Below are 27,623 nucleotides of genomic sequence, written 5' to 3'. Positions count from 1 at the left end.
TATTTCTCTCGGTTGCAATGTGTCAGTTTGGCATTTAAGTCTGTGAGTTGGAAACACCAATGAAGAGCAGCCGTGTAAAGATGACACAATTGTGGGTGGCATCTTAGGAACATTAGAGGACCAATGTTAGATTCAAAATGTACAAGAAAATATTTTTGTTGAGATGGATGAGAATTTTCTTCTGAAGAAACTTCTAGAATGTAAGCATTTGATCAAGAAATGTTTAACCGGCATCATATATGTATAATCAACATTTGTTTGATCATGGCATGAGTTCCACCCCCTTTGGAGGACTTTGTAAAAACGGAACTGACCGATGTTCCCCTCCCCCCCTCCCGTGAAGCTGAAGCTCCAAAAAAGCCGTCACATTTGAGCAAACAGGGACAGAGCTCGGTGAGAACATCGAACCACAACATAGAAAGAACACAAGAGAAGTTAAGCTAAAGCTCCATTGACATACTGACAAAAAAAGCACTCTTGATATTCTTTTTGACAACGATATGAACATAAAGTACAATTTATTTCCATGAAATAAATACTATAAATAATAAATACCCCCCACCCTTGGATTATTCTATGCCATTAAATAAGACTAATATATTGTAATTTTATATAATGCAACAAGCTGAAATTACAAAATATATATTTTTATATAGACCCTTTTCTTTCTTTTTATTTTTCTCTTTTTAATAGAAAATCCAAAGGGCTTTTTTTTTCTTTTCGTAATTTATATACATAACATTAGTGTGATTTACACGCGCTCTTTTGTGCGATTACACTGGTCAACAGCAAATTTTAATCAGAGACAGATTTACGCGTCCCTAAATGTATTTTTGATGCTGATTTCCAAAATGTTCTTTTTTTTTTTTTCTCCAGCACATCAGGTTTTTTAAATTTTAATCGTTTGTTTTCAACCTTGTGTAAAGTGAAACTTTCCATCTGTTCAAATTCATAGTTATGATGTTTAAGAAAAAAAATCCGCCAAACCCTTAAATCATATTATTATTATAAAAACCTGATGTACTCGAGAAAAATATAGGGCAGATATGGAATCATTGCAAAAAAAAGCATTTAGAAAAGTTTACTTGCATCTCTGATTGAAAAATGTCATTCTTTTGACCAAGTTTATTGTCATCTATCAAAAAATGCTTCCCCCAGCCCGCCACCCGTGTCTTAAGTGCAATATATATTACACAACATTATACACGACATATACAATGCCTTCATTGCGACCTCTCTCAGCACAACACCATTCAAAGCAAAAGTGAATATTGGTGATTTTTAGCTCAAATTGATAAGGCTGTTTGAAAGAAAAGAAAAAAAAAAGAGTAAGCTTTCTATTTTGTGTCGTCTTAGAAGATGTGAGCTCCACAAATGATCCTCGGCGATCTGCACTGACATCTGCTTTGGAATGTTGTTTAGTTCGAAGGTCTTCTTTGTGGTGGCTGTGTTTTTCTCAAGCAGTGAAGGGCAAGCGCACAGAGAGGCTAATTTTCCTTGCGTCTCTTCTTGCATACAGATAATGCTGCCTTTTAACAGTAAACATGTTAAAACTAAAATCTTTTTTTCTTGTCTGAATGAAGCCCTGAATGATACTCAGCAGTAGTCGACAGGAAAAAAAATGCACGGTTTTTTTTGGCCTTGAAAGGTGCATGCAATAAATACAAACACACTATGTGATAGTAAAATATTTACAGTATTGATACACTTGTCCATAAATGGCATCGTCGTCGCTTTTGACTACACATGTAAAAATGGTAGATGATTACTTGCCAAATAAAAACTCGTTTAAACTAGGGGTGGGCATCGTAATCGATTAATTGGTTATTAAGAACGATCTGGGTTTAAAGCAGCTGCGACCAAATGGGAGTGGCTGCAACTAATGCAGGCGCTCATCCATACAATATTTGCAATAGCGCAAAATTAGTCGTTAAGTTGAATCAAGGTTGAGTCATTTATACGTCACCTTATTGCTCAGTAACGCTCCTTGTTTTTGTAAAAGGGAGTTCAGAACATTTGCAGATTCTATTTCATATCAGAAGAACAACAAAAACAGAAACATCAAACCGTAATCTCATCAAATGCCCATTCCTAATTTGAGCTCTTTTAAAGTGCTTGACACTTTTCAGCACAGTTGTAGCTTGAATTGTTTGATTCACTTCATCCCCATTTATGTACGAAAAATCAAATGAGGCGTTGGCACAGTGAACAGAAGATGATCACACACAGGAATAATTTCAATCAGCGTTTATCGATCTTTTTCTTGCCGCTTGAAGTAATGCTACAGGTTTTGCGACGTCCGCCGCGCCTTAACTGACCAATTCGATGGGATGAAACGGTGAAGTAAGGGAAATGAAAAATGACGGCGTCCCCGCTCCTGAAGAAATGTCCCACACGACGTAAAGAGCGCGGTGATAAGGCTGGACGTGCGTGCGCTCTTAAAGATAGAGATAGGAGACCCAGTAGACTAGGTTGAAGAGCCCGAACGCGGTGGGGAAGAAGATGCGTGCGTATGAGTCAATCTTGGCGACGCGGATGTGCAAGCGGCCGTGCCGCCACGCCCCCGAGCGGCAGTCCTCGAAGCAGCAGAAGAAGCTGGTGCAGTCCTTCCCGTCCAGACACTCGTAGCCGTACTCCTCGTCGCGCTCCTGCATGTGCGTGGCGTTGTTCATCTGGATGGCCGTGGCCGAGCGTGGGCGGATGTCCACCGTGGGTGTCTGCTTTTAGACAAGGAAGACAAAAGTTGGCGCGTGGCAACCCGTGTCCATTCCCATTTAAAAAAAAACAAAAAACCTCTAAGTCAGTGTCTATCATTCAGAAGGGAGACGATGAGTATTTGAATATTGCATTTTCCTCCACTTTTTATCTTAAAAGTCATGCCACTTTCTGTCGCATAGTTTGGGATTCAAGCTGCATGGCAGATTAAATGCTTTGGCAGCATTGGAAGGATCCTCGACCTTGCTGATAAAATGAGGTGTCAAACCTGTCCCTTAGAAAGACTCGGCGTGTCGAGCATCACAAAAAGCTCACCGAGAATTTCACGTCACGACCTCCCGTCAAAAACATTTGCCCTTGCTCTGTGATTTTTTTTTTCTTTGCTTGAGTCATTGGAAGAAGAGCTGCATAATATTTAAAAATGATTTCCGATTTGTCTATCTGAGGCCGTGGCGACATTGCGTGCTGTTTGAAAGCCATTATGCTGTTAGCATGCATCCTTGAATAAGCGTCGAATACTTCAACTTGACTTCACAGACTATTCCCCACAGCCTCATTTAGCCCAACACTTGTGCATAAACCCGCCGTCCCTTTTGAAAACGACTCACAACACCCATATGAAAAACATATGGGTCGCTTTGAGCACTTGACAATTTTTTGGTGTGGTCTAAAGAAACCGTCACCATGTTGAGTTAATGAGGGAATTAAGGCCAGAAGGTTATGACTCAGTTCTCAAAGGGGATTGGTTTGTAACCGGAGGCGGCGCAATGAGTGGAAGCTCAAGCAGGAGAAGCATTAGCCACATCCCGCTCACGCCGGCCAGGGCTGTGTGGGAGGGGTTGGTGTTAGCAAACAAACAAAAACAACCCCAAAACAAAAGGAACAGCACAGTGACGTTGGCAACTTTAACTGACTGAACAGTAGACAACCTCTCAGAAAACAAGGTGGTTGGGTTCTACCTCGAAGAGCGGGTTTGTACTCTATATGAATTTTTGGAATCACCCAGAAGATCTGATCTGTGAGGTCATCTTGGACAGAAAAGCTGTTCTTCAGTTTGCTCCCTTCCACCTTGGATGCTTTCTTGTGTCTTACCTGATACTCAAAAGCAGCTCTAATTAGACTCAACACATTGTGGGGGTTGTCTGTTTCAGTCTGTTAAGGCTCTGCTGACTCTGTAGGAAGTGTCAGGTTGAGAAGCCCAACGAACACAAAGGTAAAGTTTCACTGGCAGGAGGAGAGGTGGGTGGGGTGGGAGGGAGGGCTTGGGGGAGCTTTTGCAGCCACGCGCTGTGGTTAAAACGACAAGAGTAAAACAGGACAGAGGGAGCCAGAAGCAGTCCTGGACCATTGGCAACAGGATCAGTGGGACGCTCATTTAAATTGTAAAAAAGAAAACATAAAACCCCCCAAAAAACAAAGTGCTCGAGTCTGTCTGTCTGGCTGGCTGGCTGCCTCCGCACTGTGCGCAGCAGAGAGCACCTTTGAATGTCATTTTCTTTTCTGAAACCTGTTCATCAAATGAGGCGTATCATAAAAAATGCAAGTAAGATAAAGACCGAAAAGAAAAGCAGTGTGGTGCTCAGAGAGCCCAAAAAATGCAGCAGAGGCATGCAAGTTAGACACAGGCAATATACCTTGGAGGAAAAGAGCCGGAGGAGCTTTTGTCCAGACAGGCAACAAAGAATGTGAGGAATTGAATAAGAGAATAAACAACAACAAACAGAAAATGAGAACATCAATCACCAGAATTGAAAAGAAAACACAAGATAATGCATGGAAATAAGACATTTCTGCACCAGTCAGGATGGAGAGAGGGGAGATACTGTAGAAAGACATACATGGCAACACATGGGGGAATGCGTGGTGGAATATAAAGTACTCTCCTTTCGTGGCTCTTGAAAAGTGGAAAAAAGATGTCATCCATACTGTTAGCATTAGAACCAAAAACAACAGCAGAGAGCAACAAGGGTCTCTTGCCGTGTTTTTCTGGCATTAGCGTAATTGCTCTCGCAATATGTTGAATCAGAATCTTCCATATGTCATGAATGTCACCTTGATAAATCATATGCAGAAAAATGACGCCATTTTAAGCTGACTCGTAGTTCCTCTCGCCCAATTACTTGGTAGGACGGGTTGGCTGGCCCTTCAGCAAAGCTGCACCAATGCTTGATGGCTTCAAGGCAAGGCTGAAACCAGCGCTCTGACATGTGACATGGGTCTAAATTACAACTGTAACAGATGTGCAGCGGCTTTGAGCTTAAGGCCTCGTTCAGCGAGTAAGTCGAGGTGACAGTGATCGGGAAGATGCTCCCTTAGGGGGTACTAAGCTTTTTTTTTTTCAGGGGGATTAACATCAGTGTAATACTTTAGGGGAGGGACAATGAGTGCGTCATTGAACTATAACCTACAGTGAATATAAAAAGTCAGATTTTTGATATGACAATGAAATCAATACAAATCAATACAAAACGTTTTTCTTCATTAATATGACCTATAATCCGTAAAACGCAATTAGGACGAAATAGGATCAAATAAGGTTGAAAAAGTGGGCAAAACTAATATGAGTTTGAATGGCTTCATTCATAAGAGGGTGTGCAGACTTGCGTAACCACATTACTTTAGTTCTTGATATTTTTTTATCAGTCTGTCTCGTTCCATACAAATCCCGAAATAGAACATGAGCACTAAGATTTAGAAAGCCACTCACCGGGTTTTTCTTCTTCTTGTCCTTTTTGGCACTGGGCTTTCTGTTGCTGACAAAGTAGTGCAACGTGCCGTACTCTATTAGTGCAGCAAAGACGAAGATGAAGCAGACGGACACAAACAGGTCCATGGCCGTCACGTAGGAGACTTTAGGAAGAGATTTCCTGGCTATGGTACTCAACGTGGTCATGGTCAGTACGGTGGTGATGCCTGGCAATGACATAATAGGCCATGGTTCGAAAATATGCATTCCTTAAAACCTGTGACAGTACAAATTAAGGCAAGGACGCATTCATTTCCCAGTGTGCTAACGAACTCCAGTGAAGCGGTGTGGAAATATTGCAGCGTTTAATCGATACAAAACGAGGATTAAGGGCCTTGTTTTTGATTATATGCTCTTAGCAGTTCCATCCCTAAGAGAGACGCATAAACATCTGTTTTGCACTCCCTGTCGTGCATATGGTTTATGGTTCATCTGCCATTGACCATCAACATCGACTACATTCCAATAAACACCATCTGGTAATCCTTCTCCCTGTATGGTTGTCTTGGGGGGGGTTAGGGCACATGTTTATATGATGAGCGATACGGCGTTAGCACGAGCATCAGCAACATAATACCTCCGGAATATAAATAAACAAAGGCATCGCCGCCTTCTCTTTGACTAAATGGGGAAGTTTGCATTGGCCTGCTGTGAGACGTCAAGACATCTGTCTGTCCCAAGATGATTGTATTGCATTGTGAGTGAATTGGTTTATTTCTGGGTGGCGCTGAAGGATTACGAATTATGTCATCTGCATTAATCCACTCCCCAACCACCTGGATGCTTGTACTGATGCTTGTACTGCCCCGTATAATCTTTCAAAGAGGAAATTTGGATATTCGTTTCTTGGTATAATTTTAGCAGGGATTTGACGGTGTTAGTATTTCCACGCAAATCGTGTTGGAATCCGCCGACGCTCGAGTATACAATCTATTTTTAGAGATTGGCGACAGACAAAAGTAATGACGACAACGAGGTGGGAGGAGGGTTTCTTTCCCGTTCAGTTATGCCAGATGATGACGGCATTGCTTGGATTCCAGGTCAAGATTTTCTGCTTTTTGGGTCTCGAAAAGAAAGCTGACAGGGAGAAAGCTACATGGCTGAAAAACACATTCATTCCCAAGCATGTCCCCTGCAGGTGAAGAAAGTTCAAAGCCTGACATGTTTTGTTGCTCTTTAAACTTTTGCTCTGGTTTTAGTAGCGCGTCCTCCGCCTTTGTGGCAGCCACTATTATTCCAGTGCTGAGGTTGCATCCCAGGATTTTTGCTGCTGTACTGCATAATGAATGTCTCATTAAGGCATGGGTGAAAACATGTGCCAGGATTGGATCTTCTAATCAAGATGGACTAGATTCCTGAGCAGCGCGCCTGTCTCAGAGGGAAAGAGGGGGCTGAGGAAGTAGGATGACTTCGTAGACGGCTGTTCAGTAGGAGGTTAAGAGTCACCACGGCAGAGCTCTTCATATGTTCCATAGGCGAATTTATGAATGAATTTACGTGAAATTACAGATTGGAATGATGATTGGCAGCATTTAAAATGGAAAACACAGGCTCACCTAACGATGTCCTGGCTGGCACCGCATCCTTGTTGATCCAGAATGAGACCCAAGAGAGGACAACAATGAGAGTGCATGGGATATAGGTTTGGATGGTGAAGTAGCCCATTCTCCTGCTCAGATCAAAGAAGACGGTCAGCACCACATAGTCGCCTAAAAGAAAAGATGACAAAATGGGGAAGATGAGAATGCAGGCTTCCGTCCTTACCAGCTGAAGAAAGCTGCTGCCATCAGTGTCCAGTTAGACACACCATTCATTGCATGTTTGACAGAGAATCGTAAACTCATCGGAAAATTACAACAAATAAAAACTAGGTTGACATTCCAAGATGCCAAAAAATGCTAAATGTTCTTGATCATCATGTTGCATTTGTCTTCTTTGCTGAATTGGTGGGTTGCATTGTCACCCCATGTACAGGACACACAGTTGATGCTGCAATTACAATCCCGCCCACACACACATGGTCAAAACGTAAGCCAGATCAGGATTTTTTTCATTCCAAACTGGCTTCCAGAACATGTCTTGTGTTGACAGAGCGAGATATCTGAGTTGAGAAAGATTTTTGATTTTCAAAGCAAAGAGTGTGTGTCAACGAGTCTACCTATATGTCAAATTCACACTTGGGCTTCAATAAACAAACTCATTTGAGTGAAGCTCTGCAGTATTGACAGCTTCACCAGTGCTAACGCATCTCTCAACTTCAAGACTTTCAATGTACCTGTCGGTATCTGTTGGCCCATCTTAGTTAATTGGCATCCCAGTGTCGGTCGCTTGTCTGCTAATTGATTAACATCAAAGTGTTAGACGTGTCGGAAACCTCCGCTGGCCTCGCTATAGCTTGTCACCTGCAGGGCACAAGCCTTCGCTTTGTCTCAGTCATTTGTGTGACGGCGTGTGTGTGTTTGGTGAGTTCGATGGCTGCCGGCATTTTGCAAAAAAAAAAAAAAATGGCTGCAGCTGGGGTACGAACAGCTGGCTAATAATTTTCCTCACGAGAAAGGGCACACTGGAGTTTATTGCAAAACAGACGCCGACATCTGTGTGTTTTTGCGTCGGCGCTAATGAGCGACAGAGAGACAAAGACGCGGGACCGTCGGTGTTTATTATCTTGTGACCGTCAGCGCCAGCGAGTTCTTGCCGCATCTGGATAGGAGCCCAAGTCTGGCCAATCTGTCCCAGTATCCACCGCTGTTCACCGCGCCATTAAAAGTGTCATTTGTTAAACAAATGGCGGTGACCCCTACGGCATAGCCATCACCGTTCATATGTATTTTTTGCTGATGCAGGCTGGTGCGTGGCGTATGATTTGTATGCACCGTTGTACTCGAGGCGCCGACAGAGCACTAAGTTTGAATTTTATTAGCATTAGATTAGCAATAACCCTCAAACCAAGAACCTTTGCAGCTGGTTAATCCATCCGTACATCCCGGCTTTGTCAGCAGGCACAAAGCCTCCTTGACAGTTCCACACCTTTAATAACAACGGTTGAAATCGGAAGCCGTAGGACTCTATCGCCATAGGTTCCCTTCATCCATTCACCGATTTCATTACAGGCCGCGGCTCTTGCCAAGAAGACATTTTGCGGAGGAGGCGTTATCGACCCGTGCCCTCTACTGTGGCAAGCTGATGTATCAGTATCAGCTCGCCTGCCATTAGAGCAAAGGGGTAATGCATTAGTTTGTTAATCACGCTCTGACTGCACTTTCAAACCACGTGACTTCAAAGGCTCAGGCGTCTGGATGATATTTCGCAAAAAAGCACGTTTGCATAAGGAGGTGTTTGAACGAGAGGGTGATGAATTTTTTTGGTCCCTGTATCAAATATATTGGTATTTTCAGTCCTCGTAACTGGATAGGGGGCTGCAAAGTAGCAGAACCCCTCATATAAAGCTCTCACGATCTAACGGTTTCTCTTATTCATGACTCTCACCACCGAGAGTTCCAATTTCCACCCAGTGGACCAGCTGTGAATGTAATGATGAAGCAGCTATATGTGAAGCTATGATCTCCCAGCCTTTCACATGGATCCAACAACGCCCACATCCTCAGCTCTTTGGCTATCCTGCGAACAATCAACTGATCCAAAGTGCTAATTCCTCCGGTAACAAGAACACACAGATTACAAATCAGTACGGTGAAGGCACTCTCTGCCCACCGCTAATAAAATGAACTTCTCATCCAGCGCTGTAATTATGTTGCTTTTAAGTCAATCGGATTCTATCTAGACAAGGACAAATTTTTGCTGACCCAACCCGTGCAAAAAATACTGACAGCAGCACAAACCTGCCATGGAGATTTCTTTTTTTTTTTTATTGAAGATCCCACATTTACTTCAAGCTGATGTAATCTACGGAAAGCAATAAAAAACTTGGCAGGCTTGATCATTCATCAGAGATCAGCTCTTTATTGTTTGCGGCAACACATTTAACAGAATGAGAGCCAGAGCGATGGTTGAGAAGGAACAATAATTCTTTCAGCTTTATCCTTAATGTGATGAATATATATATACATATACAGTATATATACAAAAAATGTTTCATTATAATATTGGAGGCATGACTCTTATCCGAGTAAGACAGCTGAGAACATTAGCGCCACAGGCACCCTAACCTGGCATGCTAATTTTGTATTGCTGACCAGATGAGGAAAAAAAAAAAAAAAAAACGTGAGAATATCATATTGTCATTTTGCTAGCAGTCAGGTTGTAAATTGGCGGAGATATGGATGGGCAGCAGTGACCCGAGGCTGCTGACAGGCCGTCCTCTCAACGCTTGTGGATATAAGAGGTGACAGCCAATGTAAATGTGCAAGTTTGACTGAAAGACAGGAAGCCTGCTAATGACCGGCCGGGGTTACGCCTTGGCCACTTGCCACCATCAACGATACTGGCCATAATGCTAGCTCATCATTTTTTGTTGACATGAACAACAGCAGTTACCTGGTTGTGTCCCTTTAGGCTGATGTGGCTATTTTTATACCGGTCATGATCATCAATAGTTTTTTTTTTTTTTTTTTTTAAGGTAACCACTGGACTGTATATTTAACTATAAAAGTAAAATAAAGTGACTGACAGATTACATTTGATAAAAAAAACACAATAATGCAAAACTCCGTCATAGAATTCATCCAATGGTTCCTTTTCCTCCTCCTGTTTCTGTGTTTACTTCAACCTCACCTTGTCTAAAAATGGATGCATTTGTTTTTCTCACACTGAGCAGAGATGTGATGCAAAGCAGTTATGTAAGCGTGTGCTTAAATTCAACGCTCACCCCCCTTTCCCTGGTTCTCTTCATACCGCACATAGTCTCGGTCGCATTTTCACGATTAATACAACATGCTCTTGTGTCTCACAATGACGCCATAAATTGCTCTTTACAATAGCCATAAAGACTTTTATTAGATGGGTAAAATTTACAAGCCTAAAAGTCTTTTGTTTGTCCTGGGTTATCATCTAGAGTCCTATTTTATACATATTAGTTAGCTTAGGCCACCGATATTACTTCTCATTCTTTGTTGGTCTAGTGGTCACATATTTTTCCCATGACTGTATGTTGTCAAAATGTCAAGGCTTGTACCATGCATGAAAGGCAAACATATCCATAAGCAACGTTGCTGACACATTGTTGGCCTATTTTATTTTTTATTTTTATTCAGCCCCCTCGCCCTCTTTTTGTAATACCCTTGCTTCCCTCTTCTCGATGACCTCCATCTATGCCTACCAGCACCTCAACTGGAAAAACAACCTCAATGCTTCCCATCCCCTCACAATATCATTTTTCTTTTGGATGCAATGTATTATTGTGTCCTCGTTTATCCAAGTGCAGTCGTGCCAATGGAAAGTAAATACAGGAACGGGAGCACAGGTGTATAATCTCGTAAATCCATCTTTAATATCCGCCGTCGAGCAAGATGATTTTTTTATGTTTGTTCATCAGTTGTTTAAAAATCAAAAAAGCAAGCAGCGAGCCTGAATGAGATGAGTATCTTCGCTATTGAACCACAATTAGCAAATGTATTGTCTAGCTGCCACATCACTAATACATGAAGAACAAAATATTCCTCCATTTAGGTAGGTCCGTTAACTCTTTCCCCATATGGACTAGTTCAACAAACCATATATCAAGAAAGATGATTCGCGTCTTGCCGTGAAGAAAAGTGGCGACTTATGAATCACATTTGTGACGACTGCAGCGCGAGAGAGAAAGAGTGGATGACTGGAGGTGGAGATTAAGAGCGAGTAGCTATATTAGGAGTGGCGTCTCACTGTGGCTAATGGATTGTTTCAGCACTCTTTAACCTCCTTTCTCTTAATAAACACCGGCTGATCGTCATCTGATTAAAGAGTAGCAGCATATTTTCACAGTCTGTCATTTCGTCTTAGAGATGACGAACCCTGTCTATGAAACCAAGATCATGTATCGGCTCACATCGTCATTTTTTTTTTTTTTGTTTGGTTACGGGATTGACTTATCACCGCAAGGTAGACTTTAGGGCATCTCCTCTTCTGCTACTTTATGGCAAGGTTTTATATCCAATCAGGACCACAATGTCTCAGTAACAATAAAACAAACCATCGGCGCCGGTGTTTTATTGCTTCCCCTTTTTCCTAACCACTTTTCTTGATTAAACCAAGCAGCCTTTGACAAGCGACCTTGCCTCAGCGGTTATATTTTCCTTCACGTCTGTTCCCGTGTCAATAATTGTACCCATATGTGTGTTACTTATCACTGCGTCTAAAAAAACATGTCACCTGCGAATGCCCTTCTTGCCATGTTTTCAGTAAGTGTAACAGATTTGGACAGGTTCCGCCCTCCCCAAGCAAAGTTACAAGCAAAGTCCTCACAATTTTATCATTTGACTATGATAAAAACATTTGTATCACGTTTGTGTGGATTCACCAAAAATAAAAATACACCCATTCAAATGTGAAACCGTATCAGGATGTCGCATGCAAATTAATAAATCCATTTTATTTTCCTTGCTCCGAGGACACCATATTTGGCCTTTGGTATATTGTTATCTTGTGGCGACAGAAGTGTAACCACTGTGGCTGTTTACGAGTACGTCTTTGGGGATTCAAGTCTACATCTCTATTTACAGCCACGACGGCCTAAAGATAGAACAAGGATATGCTTGGTCATGCTATAAGAGGGAATGGCGTTGTGGCTTGCTTTTCTCCAGCTTGTTCCTTTCAAGTGCAATGCATTAATTTGTCCCATCAACAAATCATCTGTAAAGTGTGGAGCTCTGTAATCGGGACGCTGATGTGACTCGGGGCTTTCTCCACTCAAGCTGAATCACACAGGCGGACGCACACAGACAACAGCAGCGTGGCTTTCGGAAGGTCAATCTAAGAATAGGTTTCCATACATCTCGGGCGGGCCGACGCACAAACAAAGTCGTTGAAACGTGCGTTATTCTGTGACACGCTTGAAAGGCATTTACACACGTACGTGTGGCTGTACGGAGCAGATGCACATACGTGATGCTTAAATTAAAACTGTCCATGAGTCATCGTGAAGAGGAGCTACCAAATGAGACAATCGGTTGGGAAATTACACGGCTAGCCTTTATGCTTGAACGAAAAAGCCTCGAGGACATCCTTCTTAGATGTTTTTTTTTTTAGTTTTTTTTTTCTCGCTAATTTGTGCTGGAACTATGACTCACAGACTTTGTGAGATCTCTCTGTGGATCTGAGTAATGGAAGCATGGCATGAATGCATTATAAATAACGCTGTGACACCATTTTAAAAATCTATAATGTCTCCTATGCTTTTGCGCAATTTGTACGCACATAAGATAATCTTGGAGGCGGACTGCTTTTTGTAAGAGTTAACACATATTAGCGTGTCTTTCTACCGTTAATTTCTGCATGACATATCATTTTGGTTTTCTCCATGTAAGCCTGGCAGTGTGTGAGTGATAAAAGCAGGTCTCGGCAGTGCATGACGTCTTGATGGGAAGTGACATGTTGAGAGACGATGCCTTTGGACACTGGCTGAGTGAGGAAGCAAATAGAAGCAGAGGCCATCTTTATTAAAAGCTACGTCAAGAGCAGCAGATGGCCTGTCAACCCCAAGCACCTATTTCATTATAAAATCTATTTTATTTTTGTTAAAGCATGCCTGGTTCTTATCACTTTTTTGGACAACTAATCTGATCACGGTCAGGACAATGAGATGAAATAAGCGCCTCTGGCTGAAGCCAGTTCACCTGCCTTGCTTGTCTGCTAGGATTAACGTTATTTGCAGTTGCCTTGCCTGACCCATTTTAACGCAACAAAGGACCTGAATGGGAATCATCTTCAAACTTTTAACTTGTCCTTGAATAGTCTGAGGAAAGAAAATAAGTCAATCTGGTTCTCAGATGCATTTTGCGTTCTGTGCACAAAGAACACATTTTGATATCATTTCCGCAGCTCTCGCCAAAGTGCAAAGAAGGGGGGGGGGGGTCCACTTTGCGGCCAGGCTCTCTCTCTCTCTCTCTCTCTCTCTCTCTCTCTCTCTCTCTCTCTCTCTCTCTTAACAGACTGCTCGTTGAGGCAGATGTTGTGCTCGCCCAACTGGCAGCAGGTCAGAAACCCAAAGTGACTGCAAAATGAGACAAGGGGTCTCTCAACCGCAGTCAAGGTTCTCTGCGCTGACAACAGAACAGATGGCGACTTGGCTGCTGGCGGAAATAACAAACCAGATCAGAGAGGCATGCTACGAAGTCTTCACCGCGTTTAATCCACCTATGCAGATTGCCTTTTCATGATGTCACTTGGCAACGCCCTGATTACATGGAGAAGTTTGAAATGCAACTCACAGCTCTTAGGTAAAGCACATTTTGTGTTGCCGTATCTTGACGGAAAGATTTGTAGATTTTGGCACCCCACCATGATATCTGCAGCAGTGGACTATCTGACAGGCGCGACTGCAACCGACCGCTTAGCTGACATTCCAAACAAAGCTTGACTGCTCCACAGAAGCGAGTGCTGCTCAACTCGACACTTCCAGACCAATTTATAGGCTTCACTTTTTCCCTTCAGTATTATTGCTACTGTAAGACAACACACGTTTCATTTTTCATGGCATTTTCAAACGTCAAAACATAAGCACAGAACACAGAAATTCGACTAAAAGCAAAATATTTCACAACAAAATAATATACTTGCTTCCAAGTGGTCTTACCCGAGACGGTCCTGACAATCTCTGAGGTGTTCCTCAGGCCTACAAAGGAGAACTGGTAAAGCCTCCAGGAGCGGATGTCGCCAACCTCCACTGAGCTCCTCTTCCACTTGTACACAATCTCCTCCCTCGGGTAGCCATCTATGCAGGAGAGAGACGAGGAAGAGGACGAGAAGCTCAGCGGATTAGCCCAAGCGCCGTGCACAACAAACATTTCATCCCTTCCAGAGTTGCACTCGTCATTTGTTTTATCACAGGAAAATCTATTTAAGTCGGCAAGCTTACAAAGCATCCCCTCCTAAAAGTCAGATGGTGTTTTCTTTAAATCCCAGGTTAATTAAAATGACATTTATTGGCAGTAAAGATTCACTCAAGATTTGCGTCGGACACTGCCCTCGGGCTTCTGCTGGCTTCGGTACAGCACGTGGACTTTCTTCAGAGCGCTTTCAGGCATGACGTTGCAAATGTAGGTTGGAATTTTTGGGTAGTGTGTAGGCCGGTACAGGAGGACGAGCTGGCTCTGACCACCTACCATGAGTGTGTAGATGCCAAAAGATTTGATTGGAATATCTATAGGCTTCATCCAATTTAAATGAAGGACATATTTTGGCACAAAGTAGTTTCTTTCTCTTGTTGCTTTTGGAGCTATTTACAAAGCTTTTCCCCGGGAGATGTATCCCTTGGTGCTTCTCTCTGTAGATCCATAGAGACCTCATTAGCATAACTTTACCCCTCCTCTTCCCAAGCGGCCAGTGCAGCGTTTCAACTCGTAGCACTTTTGAAATGTTCCTCAGCAAAGTAATATTGAGTCCATCTTTTGGTTTTTCGAAATGTTTTATGCAATCATTTTACCGCCCGCTAACATACACTATGAAGGCCGTGCCTTTCATGTTGGAACTTGAATAGTCACCTTAGCATGGCCATGATCATTTCCTGGCGAAAGAATAGCAATTTTGAAAAAAATAGTCTCCTTGAATAGGATGCATTCAATCAATTTGATTCTAACATTTGCTCAATCAGTACTGTCCCGCTATATGAAATTGTCTAGGCAATATTAGCCGACTCTATGTCCGCACTTACAGCTTGAAAACTCCAAAGGACATGAGTGCTCATCCATTGGGAAGTTGTTCAGTTTCAGTTGGCATTCAGCATCAATGGTCAACCTGCAGAGACAACATTAACGATTACAAAAAAAAAAAAGAAAACACCCTCACAACACATTAAAGATGTTGTTTATGAAAATATATTTATGTTTATCGTCTCTGCAGTGCACCTGTCTTACGGCCACTTTTCGCACTTGAGGGACCTTGAAGTCATTACAGTCATTAAACGTACTGTTAATAAGGGAACAACCTCAAGTGACATTGCCCGTCGGCGCCGACGCTATTGTCATGTATCATTGTCGAGCGTAGCACAGCGGTCGGTAATCCCAATTAACTAGCCCTTGCGTTAAGAGTTATTCCAAATTGATGAAGTGGCGAGCCAGTGTTCTGCATAGAAGAACATCAATCATGACTTGATTGAGTCTGATGGACTTTAGTTTCTTTCTTATTATCTCTCCAGATGTATTGGGGTGTCTGTAGAAAACATATGCTGACAGTAACAAGCTTGGTCAACATGTTTTTTTTTATTCCAAAGCACTGTTTCAATTTGATCATCGTATATTTTTAAGAAAACTTTTTATGTTGTACCGTTCAGATGTAAAAACTCACCAGGGTCACCCTTGACTTCCTACCTGAGCGTGTAGAGGATTCGGCCGTCGTTCCAAATCCGAAGCATGCGATTGGGTGTTGTGATCCAGTGGGCGTCGGCCTTCTTGGAGTTACGGAAAAACGTATCGGGAATCCAGATCTTGCCAACCATGTTGCTGTTGAGACGCAGAACCTTCATCGTGCTGTTAAATTTTAGCCTTCTGTCGTACCAGGTTTGGGCAAAGAAGATGTCGATGGTGTATTCCTGGTGAGGAAAAAACAAAATGCTAGAGTGACTTCTTACTTTAGTCTCTGATCTACCTAAAGCTATCAGTGAGCCATTTTTCTTCGACCCAATAATAAGTGTTCTCAAAGCAACGGCTCTTTTATTTTATTTTTTTTAAATCCCCCAAACTGAAGAAGATTTTGACTCCCTCAACCTTAAAATGAATGGGCCAATGATCAACTAATGCCTCTCATTTCTCGGCTGAGGGACTATCAAACCTCATTACTGGCTGGAGTATCTACTCAATCTACTGTTTTCTTTTCAGTCCCTTTGAGAGCAGGCTAAGAATGTGAGGAAGTCAGATGAATGGAAGACCAGATGACATAAGCCCGGCCGGACGTAGCGGGGGAATAAAAGTCCAGGCAGCTATTGAGACGGAACTATCGGTCTTTTCTGTCTTATTTACTTACTTGGACTGGTTGAGCCTGAGGTTTCAAGTAAAGTACAGCGGGGGAAAAAAGAAATAAAGAGGGCACTTGAGTGCAAGAAGCCATAAAGGCATTAACATTGTGACAAAGCTGAACCCTACAATAAAGCCCAAACCCATTCAAATAGTTCCAAACAGTAGCTAAATAAAACGGCTTCCTCACTGGGCATCATTCTTGCAACTTCTTGCATATCCATGACAGACATGATAAAACAATAAGATGTTCAAAAGCAACAAGGTGTGGGTTGGGCTCGTGGCTTTAATGCTAAAAACCAAACAATATAATAGCACCTACTGAAAATATGCTATATCATAATGGGCAACAGCTCCCTATGGATGAGGTGTCATAAGCCGTATGTAGTGAGAAGCACTGAATAGTTGATCCGGTCCGGGGCAAAGGCTAGCGAAGCTGTTTCAGCCGCTGATCGACAGCAAAGCTGCAAAAAAGATTAGAATAAAAGCCACCAAAGCCGGCGGCCGCCATGCCGAGGTGTGCCGGAGCAACACGTTAACTGCCTGCCAGCTTGCGCAGAGGCCAAAAAAAAACCACCCCATCGTTACGCTTTCGTCTCCCCAAAGCGAGGACAGGTCGAACGCGCATTTAGTAATTGATATTCTTCCTAAACGGCAGATTAAACAGTTCATTCGCAATGGCGGCACATTCTGGGTCGCTTACCATATTGATGGCGTTCACTGGGCCGATGCTGTTGACAAACATGTCTGTGTGAATCACTGTAGGTTTAACTGCAGACAGGAAAAGCACAAGGATGATTCAGGTGACTTCAGCAGAAAACATTAGAAAACTATTGTGATTTACAATACCTGCTTACAACATTAGTTTGAACGCAGGTGTGCCTAATTTTGCTAAACACAAAGTTTCCATCTGCTCACAGCGGCGAGACGCACAAATTCAAGTAGCCAGTCGATTTTTGAACATGCCAGACGTGACAAAACGAGACACGTTAGTGTCAAACGGAAGGCCAGATCGCGTCAGATGATGTGAGTCAGCCGTGCCATACGCCGCTATCCAACCCGTACGGCTGACTCGACGTGACGTCCGAGAGGGGGCTCAGGTAAAGATACAGGGCTGACTACATGTGCGATATATCGACTCTCGCTGGTTGCCATGCATTTTTCATGCATACACGTCAAGTGCATCGCAGGACGTATGAGTGTGCAACATCACGCGTGATCACACGCCATGTGTCTTCAGTGAGGTTCTGACATATTGTGTGTTATGTCATGAATAGCAGGAAATGACTGGCTTGACTTAAAGAGCAGACAGTGTGCATTGCTTATTTAGGATGAGCCTATTCCAGTGTATATAAATGCTGACACAAAACCTGTATTTAAAGGCCACTGAAGTCCTCTCTGGTAGCTTCTGTAGACTTGTCTTGGCTAACAAATAAATATTCTGAACTCCAAAAATAGATTGTGGCGCAATTAGGGATTGAATACAATCCACGGTATGCTTGGAAAAGAAATGTTGTTTCTCAGTGCAGTAAGGCTGGTTACTTGATTGGCTGTTTGGAGTTCCAGACGACAGTATAGTCGGCTAATTATAACCCTGCGGTATCTGTGAAATTTTGACAGCAGACGTTGAAATCGTGAAAGAAATGTGTGAGAGGGAGATCAGAGCACATTTGAAGATGACGCTCGGTTATGGCGACGGCAGCCGGCCGTAGAGACTTTTATGTGTTGCTGTGGGCTGATGCAGCCACCCGATGCAGATATTGCAGATGTTGAATTTCAAGCACAGGCACCTATGAAGACTGAAGAAGGATTGTGCGCTTTGTGAAATCTGTCACACTCAAAAGCAAATTAAAAGAAATTAAAAATTGTCAGGGAACAGAACATACGTAAATAAAGTCAGCCAGGTGAACTTTATATATGACCATGTCGCCGCAAAGACGCTGACACCGTGCAAAAACATTCTAGCCGTTGCAAGGATGAAAGCTGAAGCTGGTGCACTTGTTTAATGGAATGCCGTTCAGGTTTTAAGAGGATTGGGGTGGCTCTTTCAAATCCCGCAACCCACCAAAAATGACAAGAACTGGGAGCTGTTTTGCTTCCCGAGCGTTCTTCAAATTGAATGTTGTTTGTCATTCTGGCCACAATCAGACAACACATTAGTAGGAGATAAACCAGAGAGGTCTGCTTGGGCAACAAATTGTATAAACGAGCCTCCCCATTTGTTGATGGCATCATGCATAAAACCAGGCTGCAAGAATTGCTCGTTTTTCCAAAGAACATTTCTTGATACTTTTATATGCATTGAATTGCGCATGTGTTTTTTTCCCCTCCCTACTAGCTTATTAGCAATCATTTCCAACACTCCGTCTTTGGACAGCTTCTACATAATGACAAATAGCATCATATTTCTGCCATGTCAGAGAGACGAAAGATTTATTAGGCAGGTCTGCGTGTTAATAGCTCCAAGTAGAAAGGTAACACTGAAAGGGAAAAGTGTTAATCTTCAGGAAGATCGTGTAGGGGCAATCCATTCATTTTTTTTTCCCCACCACCGTCTATCGTGTCAGATTTGTGTACGAGCTATTACAAGGAAATTATTTATACATATTAGTTGTGGATACAGTCCAGCTAGATTGAAGAATAGAATTTCCCTGAGATCTATGGAGCCATTAATCATGTGTTGTAGAGTAGCGAACAACAACACGGCCTATTCTGACCTGTTCGGATGACTAGGTGATGTATGTACTTGGGAGCCCCACCCAGCTGTCTTTGTTGAAGGAAGAAAGCCGCCATGACTTGATACAAAACATTGATTTTCATTGTACGCCAACGACATTGTTATGGGAGTCATTTACGTGTCTCCACTTTTATTGTTGCAAACTAACTGCAGACTCCTGTTAGCGTTCACGACTTTTGTCTATAGCAAAGAAGTTCCGTTGTGAAAAATCAGCACCTACCTCCGATGTCGGGTCTCAGTTTGTTGTCGTATCCATCCAGTAGGTCATTGAGAATGTGTGTGACGTCACTCTCGTACACCTTGGGGGTCAGCACCCATGTCTTGTTGGTCACCTCGTCGTCGTCATCGGTCTGGAAGGAGCTGCGATGAGGAGTAGAATGCATGCACTTTTTATTTATTTTTTTAAACCTTTGATGTCGCATCCATCCATTCTCTGAGCTGCTTCAGCTTTTTGATAAACAGGACGGTCTCGAGTGGACCGCAATAACTACATGGTACATATGCTTTGAAGTGATACATACATATTGACACTACTGGAAGGATAGAGCAGAATGACTGAAATATTTGCTATGTCCTAAAGATGCTTTAAGGGCTTCGGGGAGTCTTGGAGAAGATAATTTTCTCAAATACGCTTCTTCACCTTGCCGAATGAAAAAGTAATAACATCTCAAGAGCCCTTAACCGTGGATGTCACTAAGGCATGGGAGGAAAAAAAAAATGTCTTGGTCTTTCACAGACATGCATGCATGATGTTGTTCTATAGTTATTCTATATTGTGGGCAGAATTTGAGAACATTGTGGTTTGTTGCTGAGTTGGCTCAAGCGTTAGAAACAACAGTAAGGACAAAGGGGAAATAAATGTGGGCAGATTGACATACAAAGACTTACACACTCGTGTATATAGCTGACAAAAATAGAATTCCAATATAGTGCAGCTTTGTTGGCAGACTTTGGGCAGAAGGCCCGTAAGCACACAAGAGCAATTTTGAACGTGCACTGAGCTTTCTTTTAGTAAGGTGATGAGAGGAAACAAGACTTGTGGATCAAATAATAAAGTATGAAAAAGGGATCTGATAGCATTCTCATGTTCCAAGGCCGAGAGCCAGGAATAACGGTTTGACCTGCACTTTTCCTTCGACTGCCTTAAGAGCCATCATATGCCATCCATTTCCACTTGGACATTCGGGTCGAAACATTACATGGAAATTATATTACTCAGGTGGCCACTTTGGTATAACCCAGAAAGGCTTAAGCGGCCTATGTTTGTGCAAAAATAAGTTCATATGATTTGAGACAATGAATAATTAGGGTCTGCTCATATTTAAACACATCTTGTTACATAATCAAGCTTTTAGCGTAGCTTTATACTAAATTGGACCATATTTATCATTTGCCACTACTGGTGTATTATTGTTGGTCCAATTTTGAGTTGTAGGACCGCATTGAGGGTTTGACTTTCGAGATTCCAACGTAGATGGAAAAGCTCCAAATGTAAGCAGATCAAACGAAAGAGCCATGTGTTCCTCCGCGCAAGCAGATCCGTGGTCCTGCTTGCTAATTGAGTACCTGAAGGTCCGCCGAGACGCCTGAGCCAAAGTTTGTTTTTCATGCATATGCATGTACACGTCTGCGGTTGAAATGTCTCGTTCAAAGCGTTCCCGTACTTCATAACGAGTAGAAATTGCATCTGCTCTGCATGCCACACTAATTTCAACTAAAGCGACAGCCATGTTTGGCTTTACTAAAGCGATGAGACCGTTGATAAAGATGATCACAATATCGTTAGTGTCGTCCATTAGCGTCCACAAGCATGGGTTTGCGTGTTTTACAAACATACATGCTCAACTCAAATGAACCTTTGTGCTTATCACTCCTCAACATGAAAATAGTTGGACGCCCGTAAAGCAAAACAACAGCCCCCGCTTTGGATGTCACATTGTGACCACGCTCCTCCTACACGGTGGCGCCATTAGTCAGTAAATCAAAACCGAACGCCACCGACCAGCCTGTGTGACCGTGCACAAGTCCGGGAACGGATTCTCAAGTGGGTCAGTGCCGTTATATTCGCTCCTGACCTCTGGCAGGAAATGTTTTGGGGCTGAATTGAAAGTAGATCACATGTATTCAACTGGCACTTTATTAGAGTACAACATAATGAGATCCAAAATAAGAGCATATCAGTAGATTGCCCAAAAAAAATGGAGGAAAAGTCACAAACTACATTGGAACAGGAAAAACTAAGCTATGAATTCTATCAAAATGCTCTCAAACAAATATGGTGTAAATTTAAGTTAAGTCGTCCGAATTTGGATTCAAAGAATAATGTCAGAGACAGCAGGGACAGAGACGAGCGAGAAAACCAAGCATGTGACGCGCAGCCGCCTCCTCTTGTCTGACTTTGGCTCCATCGCCATGCCAACTGGGGTGAGCAGCGAGTCACCATCGCTGCGGCCACCTCCGACCCTCCAATCTGAAAAGATTCTGACCTCAATACCTTGGTGATGAATACAAAAGACTCTCTAAAATGAAAGCAAAGTGGCAGCTTCATCTCCTGTTTTTGTCTTTTTGAACGCTCAAGACAAGCAAAATTTGACATCCATCCATGTAATGAGATGCAAATTGTAATCACAGTGTTCTTCAAATGATGCATCTTGACACCACTTTTCAAATGATAACAATAGACCAATGCATTTTGAGTTTCCCATTCAAGAGAGCAAGCAATCCTCCATAATGCACCCATTTTTCTGATACACCTGTCTTGGGATTGATGTTGCAATATCTCCAAATGACCTTGTGTGTTTCAAAGTTGGACCCTATGGCCACTTTGGTGTGACTTTACTTCTTGTGGGGGTGTCCATTGTGTCGTTTCATGCTGTGTGATGCAATCAGACGTCACAACATATAGTAAGAGCCAATGACATATTACTGAAAGCGGGCCTTGAGAAAGATGTCTTATGAAAGTGACAGATTTAGATATTTGGTGTTGCTAGTGAAGAAAACTTGCAGTCTTTGATTAGATGGCCAATTAATTAGTTACAATCAGCAAACACTGCGACGCTTCATGATTGGTCTGAACTAGATTAAATCAAACTCTTCCCTTGTGAAAGAGTGCTCATTGTTTAGATTAGTAGTAGAATTATGCTGATTGTTGTCACTAATGAATGTGTAGCCAATAGAGAGTATATTACAACACGGCAGCGCAAATTGTTTTTATCCATCTCGGTCAGGGAGGTGGGGGCGACATTTTGCCACTTCTTGTCGACTAAAAATGACATCACAGTGCCAGTGCAAGTGGCAAAATGGCTGCCCCCTGAATTGGAGGATTGAAACATTGCTGCTTAATTCATATTCCACAAACATACATAATAATCAGAAGATTGCGCTATTGGAAAGAACATGTTAGCCAGGACATCTATTTTGAGGTCAGGCATTTTGTGAACGACACAACCCTTGATACATTAAGTGCTTGAGCTATTTGGGCAAATATTCTGATGTATGGCATTGTGACAACCAGTGGAAACCATAAATAGATATACTGAATACTTAATGCCATTCTAGAAATTAAACTGCAGGACATTACAACACACTGTTACCTTGACCCATCAAAATTGAGCATTTATAAAGGCATAATCTTTCAAGACAGCTCTTTTACTGAACGTATTAAGCTTATGTACCTAATGAAGTGACCTGTGATGGTCTATGCCTCCATTTTTTTCTCCCCACACTCCATCTCGAAACAGACGACACCAACCATGCTCTCTTTCTCCAGCTCAACTAAATCCAAATATGTTAAAAAAAAAAAAAAAACGCACGAAATGCATTGATGGTTTAAGCTGCAGGAGAGATTTCTGCATCTGTGCTGTGCCTTATTACTTCTCTACAGTATGCAACCGTCTGCCATTTTGAAATATATAAAAAAGAATACACTTATTTGACAGATCGTGCACAATCTGCTCTCTCCTCGCTTCCTCCGTAGCCGTCATCGCACACAGTTGCATGCACGTAAGAGCCGTGCAGCTTTTTGACTTAAATACACTTGATCCTTGCAAACAGCTTAGCGCTCACTATATGTAGCATCACTTTAGCTCGCCCGTGCTATTTTAACAGCAGCCTCGGATCATGCATAACAATCCTTAAATATTAATTATGACGCTCGACGTGGGCTCTAAACTCATTCCTCGCTCTTTTGAATGCATAACAATACATATACAACACGTTATCGGACAGCGTGTGGGTGTGTAACGGGTGACGTTCGAAACAATGCAAAGGAGAAATACGATGTAACCATGAGCTCAATTTGGTGGTAGCATCGTCGACTAGGCGAAGGCTAACGCTAGCTAACAGAGAATCATCATAACACCGTTTTGGAGACGATCTCGCCTACCTGGTGGGGAGGTTGACGGCGATGAAGAGCCACAGGAAGAGCTTGCGTGCAAGACAAGGAGGCTTCGCCATGGCCGTCGAGCACTTGCGGGTTAAATTTGGTGAAGTCGCCGCCGCCGTCCTCGTCATCCTCACCATCTTTTCGTCTCCTCGCCTGGTGCAGATGCCCGTCTTGTTTAGTGCTTTCCCAGCCCACGATGCATCACGCAGCGTTTTTTTTTTCCCCACGCGAGAAGCCCCGCCAGGCTCGAGATCGTCCAAAACAAAAAGATGAGGTAAAATAATATTATCAGTCAAGCGAGTCCCCCCCCTCCAAAAAAGCCGTTTAGAATAACCAAATAAGATAAAAATGGGGGGGAAAAAATCCCCCCCTTAGTTGAATAGTTGAATAGGCCCTCGAATTACACACCTAGTGAGATGTGAAAGCAGCCTGGGTGTGAATGCAGATTAAAAAGAAGGCTGCGGGGCTGGCAAGAGGAGCCGAGGCACGTTGCTGCAGCACGGATCAACACACGCGTGATTTCACCACACACGCACGCACGCACGCAAGCAAGCAAGCAAGCTCTCTCCACGGCATGCTAAAAGACACCATCAAGTAGTTGCAACGCTCGACTGAAACTTGTAGCCAAGTATTTCAGACATTACTGCAAAAAAGAAATCACAGTAAAATATTTGATCGTGCAGGGTCAAAGAAAAAAACTAAAGGCTGTTGGTTGATGTGGAACTAAAAAAAAAAAGAAAGAAAAAGTTCTCCAAAACATTTCATACACTAGTGCAATCTAATTAGCGTCACTTTCATTGTTTGCCACCATTTTAATGCGTGTTTGTGCGCGAGAGCGACAGAAAGCGGACTTTATGCGTTCAGGACCAGGGACAGTTCTAATAGCGCTCTGCGCAAGAGCGATCGGGACCACACAACACCTCCACGCGAGAGCGATTGGGACCACGGACAGCACCTCTACGGAGAGCACCCCCACTTTTGTGTTCAAGTCCGCTCGGGCACTGGCGGAGCCAGACGGGAGGCCCAGAAATATGCTTGAATCTCTCAGGTGCCAGGCGAAATGATTGTCTTTTGGGGTATTTTTTATTTTTCCGGGATTTTAGGGAACAAATAATGAATCTGTATCAGCAACAACCTGCTGAGCTTTGCGCCAGACTGGCATTGCTAGTCTAACTTTTATATACCTTTGTATACTTGTGATGTAAATTAAAAAATAGGTTACCAACTATTAATATGCAGCATTTACCCATGGGACTAGAAAGATGTATAGAATAGAAAATGTTCAGCGTGGAAATAAATAAGATTATGTCGTATGCTCATAACTGAGGGTAATGCCTTCTTAGACTTTGCAGTAGTCCCACCCCAACCCACCCAAAAAAAAAAAAAACACCAAAGAGAGAGGCAGGTGCAGGCTGAACAAGCAGGTGTTGGCATATCCGCCTCAGTGTAATTTGTTAAACCCAATTTCCTACTTGGAGCATTTATTCCATAAGCGTACATGCAGTTCACGTGACACACACCTTTATTATCCCAGGAGGCCCGCTGCTCACTTGTTTCCAAAAGCGTACTAACTCTCAAACTCATTTAGTCACTCTTTGGGAAAAGAAACGTAACTGCAGCTGTCGCCACCTACAGTACAATAAGTTTGTCGTGAATGGGAAATGAGGTTGCACTTGATTCCAACCACCACCACCACCACCTGTTTATTGGTTGCAAATGAGGGGTGGTAAATCATCTTAAAGTGTGCCACAGATGCTTCATTAACCGTGCGGCACCGCTCAAAGTCAACTAGCCTGTAAATAAAGCATGAAGAGTCGCATCTTGCAAGATTGAATATACGCGAATGCACATTTTCTGGCTGCCTCTGCAAATAATTGCTTGTGCGCAGTGTAAATCGATTTTTTTTTAATGAATTATACATCATTTCCATAATGGTAAAAACATTTGACACTTTTTAGAGTAACAACTGTTTCACACAATCAGTGTTGACCTCAATGTATTTCATCCCACATGATTCCTAAAGTAGTATCGGTGTGTAGTATCGGATGTTTTTTTTTCTATAGTCAGAATATGAAAACAGACGTAGAGAGTTCATTTTGCCAACAAAAGTGACAGTAATGCCAGATAACAATTGTGCAAGCTACTTCAATGTATTCAACAACAGACTTGTGACCATGGTTATTTTGTTCTATTCATGATGAACATGCATTCTGAAAATGCAGGGCAAAGGGTTAATATCATTGCAGCAGTCTGTTGCTTATTTTGTTTTGTTTTTTTGTTAGTCCGATGCACACACAGACAGTCAGCAAGAGAGGGAGATGTCAAATTCAATTTGCTTGCTTCAATAGTCACAGGCCACATATGAGCCAAATTGGCACGTCCTCATGTTAACGGTGCACCTGTGCTCTCATGCACTCACTTACCTCTGCAAAGCTTTTTTTTTTTTTTTTGCGTTGTGAATTCAAGACAGAAAAAAGCATGATTAATTTTTCAAAACTCCACAAAGATGGCTGATTTATGGTTGTCAGAATTCATTAATATGTCTAATAAACAAAAGCATCTGCTTTAGGTGTGCATAAATATAAATGACAGAAGGTCAGATCCAAATCATCCAGGCTTTTCATTTTTTAACCAACCAATTAGTTGCATTGTGGGTAGTGACAGCTCCGCTATTACCGTGGCTCATATTTTGGCTCGCCTGCCAAAAAAACCTCCAATGATAATGGTTTATGAAAGCATATTGTTTGTGTAGACATAATAGCATGCCGTCATTGTTGGATCAAAACGGTTTGAATGATGGGCTGAACGGGGGTTAGGAAGTTGTGATCTATATTAAAGTGACTGATCACGGGCTTCACTATCAGTCCAGCTTTACAGCCCACACATACGCTGTCGCAGCCCCACTTGCTTAGCGTCAAGCTGTGCGAGCACAATGATGTGTGAATACACCGTTGGATGCGAGAAGCGGCCTGGCATTCTACGCCGCGTGATGTAACCTTGCAAACTCAAACCTGAAAAAAAAATCAGGAGAAAACAAGACATGTCTTATGCGATGATTTTTCTCAGTGGACAATCGAATTGTCATAGCTTTTGCAATTCATCTTTGCAAGTCTATTTTTTGAATGGACTATTGTCGTTATCGGTGTCTTTGTTATGTAGTTGCACACAATTTTAGTAGCACATTTCTATTTTTCTCCATTTAGTAAGCCTGTCCTGTCTTGTAACATTATGCAGTGTTTTTAAGGGTCTCTCCAGTGAGCCCATATGAAGTAACACCTTGGGTTCTCTTTATAACTTAATATTTTCAGTCACTTTTTGTCAAAGAATCAGTCTTTACTCACATTAAACAAAAACAGTTTATGTTTTTGACAAACATTCCCAGTCAAGCGGATTCTCCTTACTTGTGCACACAAAAGTCATCCCTGTGAAGTGTCCGCCAGCAACTAACCTATCCGCTGAGCTCAGAGTCGAAATGAAGCCGGGCCGCTTTCATCGCGTCTTTATGTTGAATTTGCTCTGCTTGATGTGAAGCACGTATAATCTCCCCTCCCAAAGGTAGATTTACAGCCAGTTTTGCTTTCGGCTTCAATTTAAAAAAATAAATAAATTCCCTATTGCCGCTCGCGTCAGAGTCACGGCTTTATCGGAAATAAACCGCAACTGCGGCCAAAGTCACTGATACAACGGATTACATAGGGATGCCAAATAAAAATGGTGGCACAATTAATAGCCAAGATACAGACGGTCATACGGGGCAAGAGAACTCCTAAAATTCCAGCTATGCCCTCTTCCAACAGAAAATGGATGGATGGGCCAAGTTTTTAAAAACTTAATCATGAAAGTCAAACTTCTCAATGTTCACTGATAGAAGAAAAAGCATGATTTTCATTCAAGACGGCAGCACTTTCTCACCAATGCAGTAGACAGCAATCCCGTACG

General features: G+C 42.5%; 2 protein-coding genes across 6 annotated transcripts in view; one reads left to right on the top strand and one right to left on the bottom strand.

Moving 5' to 3' along the window:
- Positions 1-27,623, top strand: part of gabrb2b (gamma-aminobutyric acid type A receptor subunit beta2b) — a 191,050-nt gene that overhangs the window by 72,461 nt on the left and 90,966 nt on the right. The gene's annotated exons all lie outside the window — the stretch shown is intronic.
- gabrg2 (gamma-aminobutyric acid type A receptor subunit gamma2) lies at positions 369-27,623 on the bottom strand. 4 transcript variants are annotated; one of them, XM_085935507.1, is made up of 10 exons: positions 27,597-27,623; positions 23,685-23,929; positions 19,521-19,660; positions 17,267-17,334; positions 15,922-16,142; positions 15,267-15,349; positions 14,190-14,327; positions 7,018-7,170; positions 5,423-5,628; positions 369-2,720 (listed from the first exon to the last, which is right to left on the bottom strand). In XM_085935507.1, exons 2-10 carry the CDS (start codon positions 23,819-23,821, stop codon positions 2,439-2,441), a joined length of 1,428 nt encoding a protein of 475 aa, XP_085791633.1. In that variant the 5' UTR covers positions 23,822-23,929; positions 27,597-27,623; the 3' UTR covers positions 369-2,438. The 4 variants fall into 4 exon arrangements, with proteins under 4 accessions (XP_085791633.1, XP_085791634.1, XP_085791632.1 ...); XM_085935508.1 differs by having other exon boundaries at positions 23,685-23,837; positions 27,597-27,616; XM_085935506.1 differs by lacking the exon at positions 27,597-27,623 and having other exon boundaries at positions 23,685-24,162.

This window comes from Syngnathus leptorhynchus, chromosome 17 (genome assembly GCF_054491065.1).
Source record: "Syngnathus leptorhynchus isolate UIUO chromosome 17, UIUO_Slep, whole genome shotgun sequence".
Classification (NCBI taxonomy): domain Eukaryota; kingdom Metazoa; phylum Chordata; class Actinopteri; order Syngnathiformes; family Syngnathidae; genus Syngnathus; species Syngnathus leptorhynchus.
This window is presented reverse-complemented; position numbering and strand designations above follow the sequence as displayed.

What these genes read in the sequence shown, in the direction of transcription:
- gabrg2 (XM_085935507.1), bottom strand. Translation starts at nt 23,821, where the DNA reads ATGGTGAGGATGACGAGGACGGCGGCGGCGACTTCACCAAATTTAACC. An exon ending in ACTGAGACCCGACATCGGAG is followed by an intron (nt 17,335 to 19,520) that starts GTAGGTGCTGAT and finishes TCCTGTCTGCAG; the next exon opens with TTAAACCTACAGTGATTCAC. An exon ending in CGAATCCTCTACACGCTCAG is followed by an intron (nt 15,350 to 15,921) that starts GTAGGAAGTCAA and finishes TTGTCTCTGCAG; the next exon opens with GTTGACCATTGATGCTGAAT.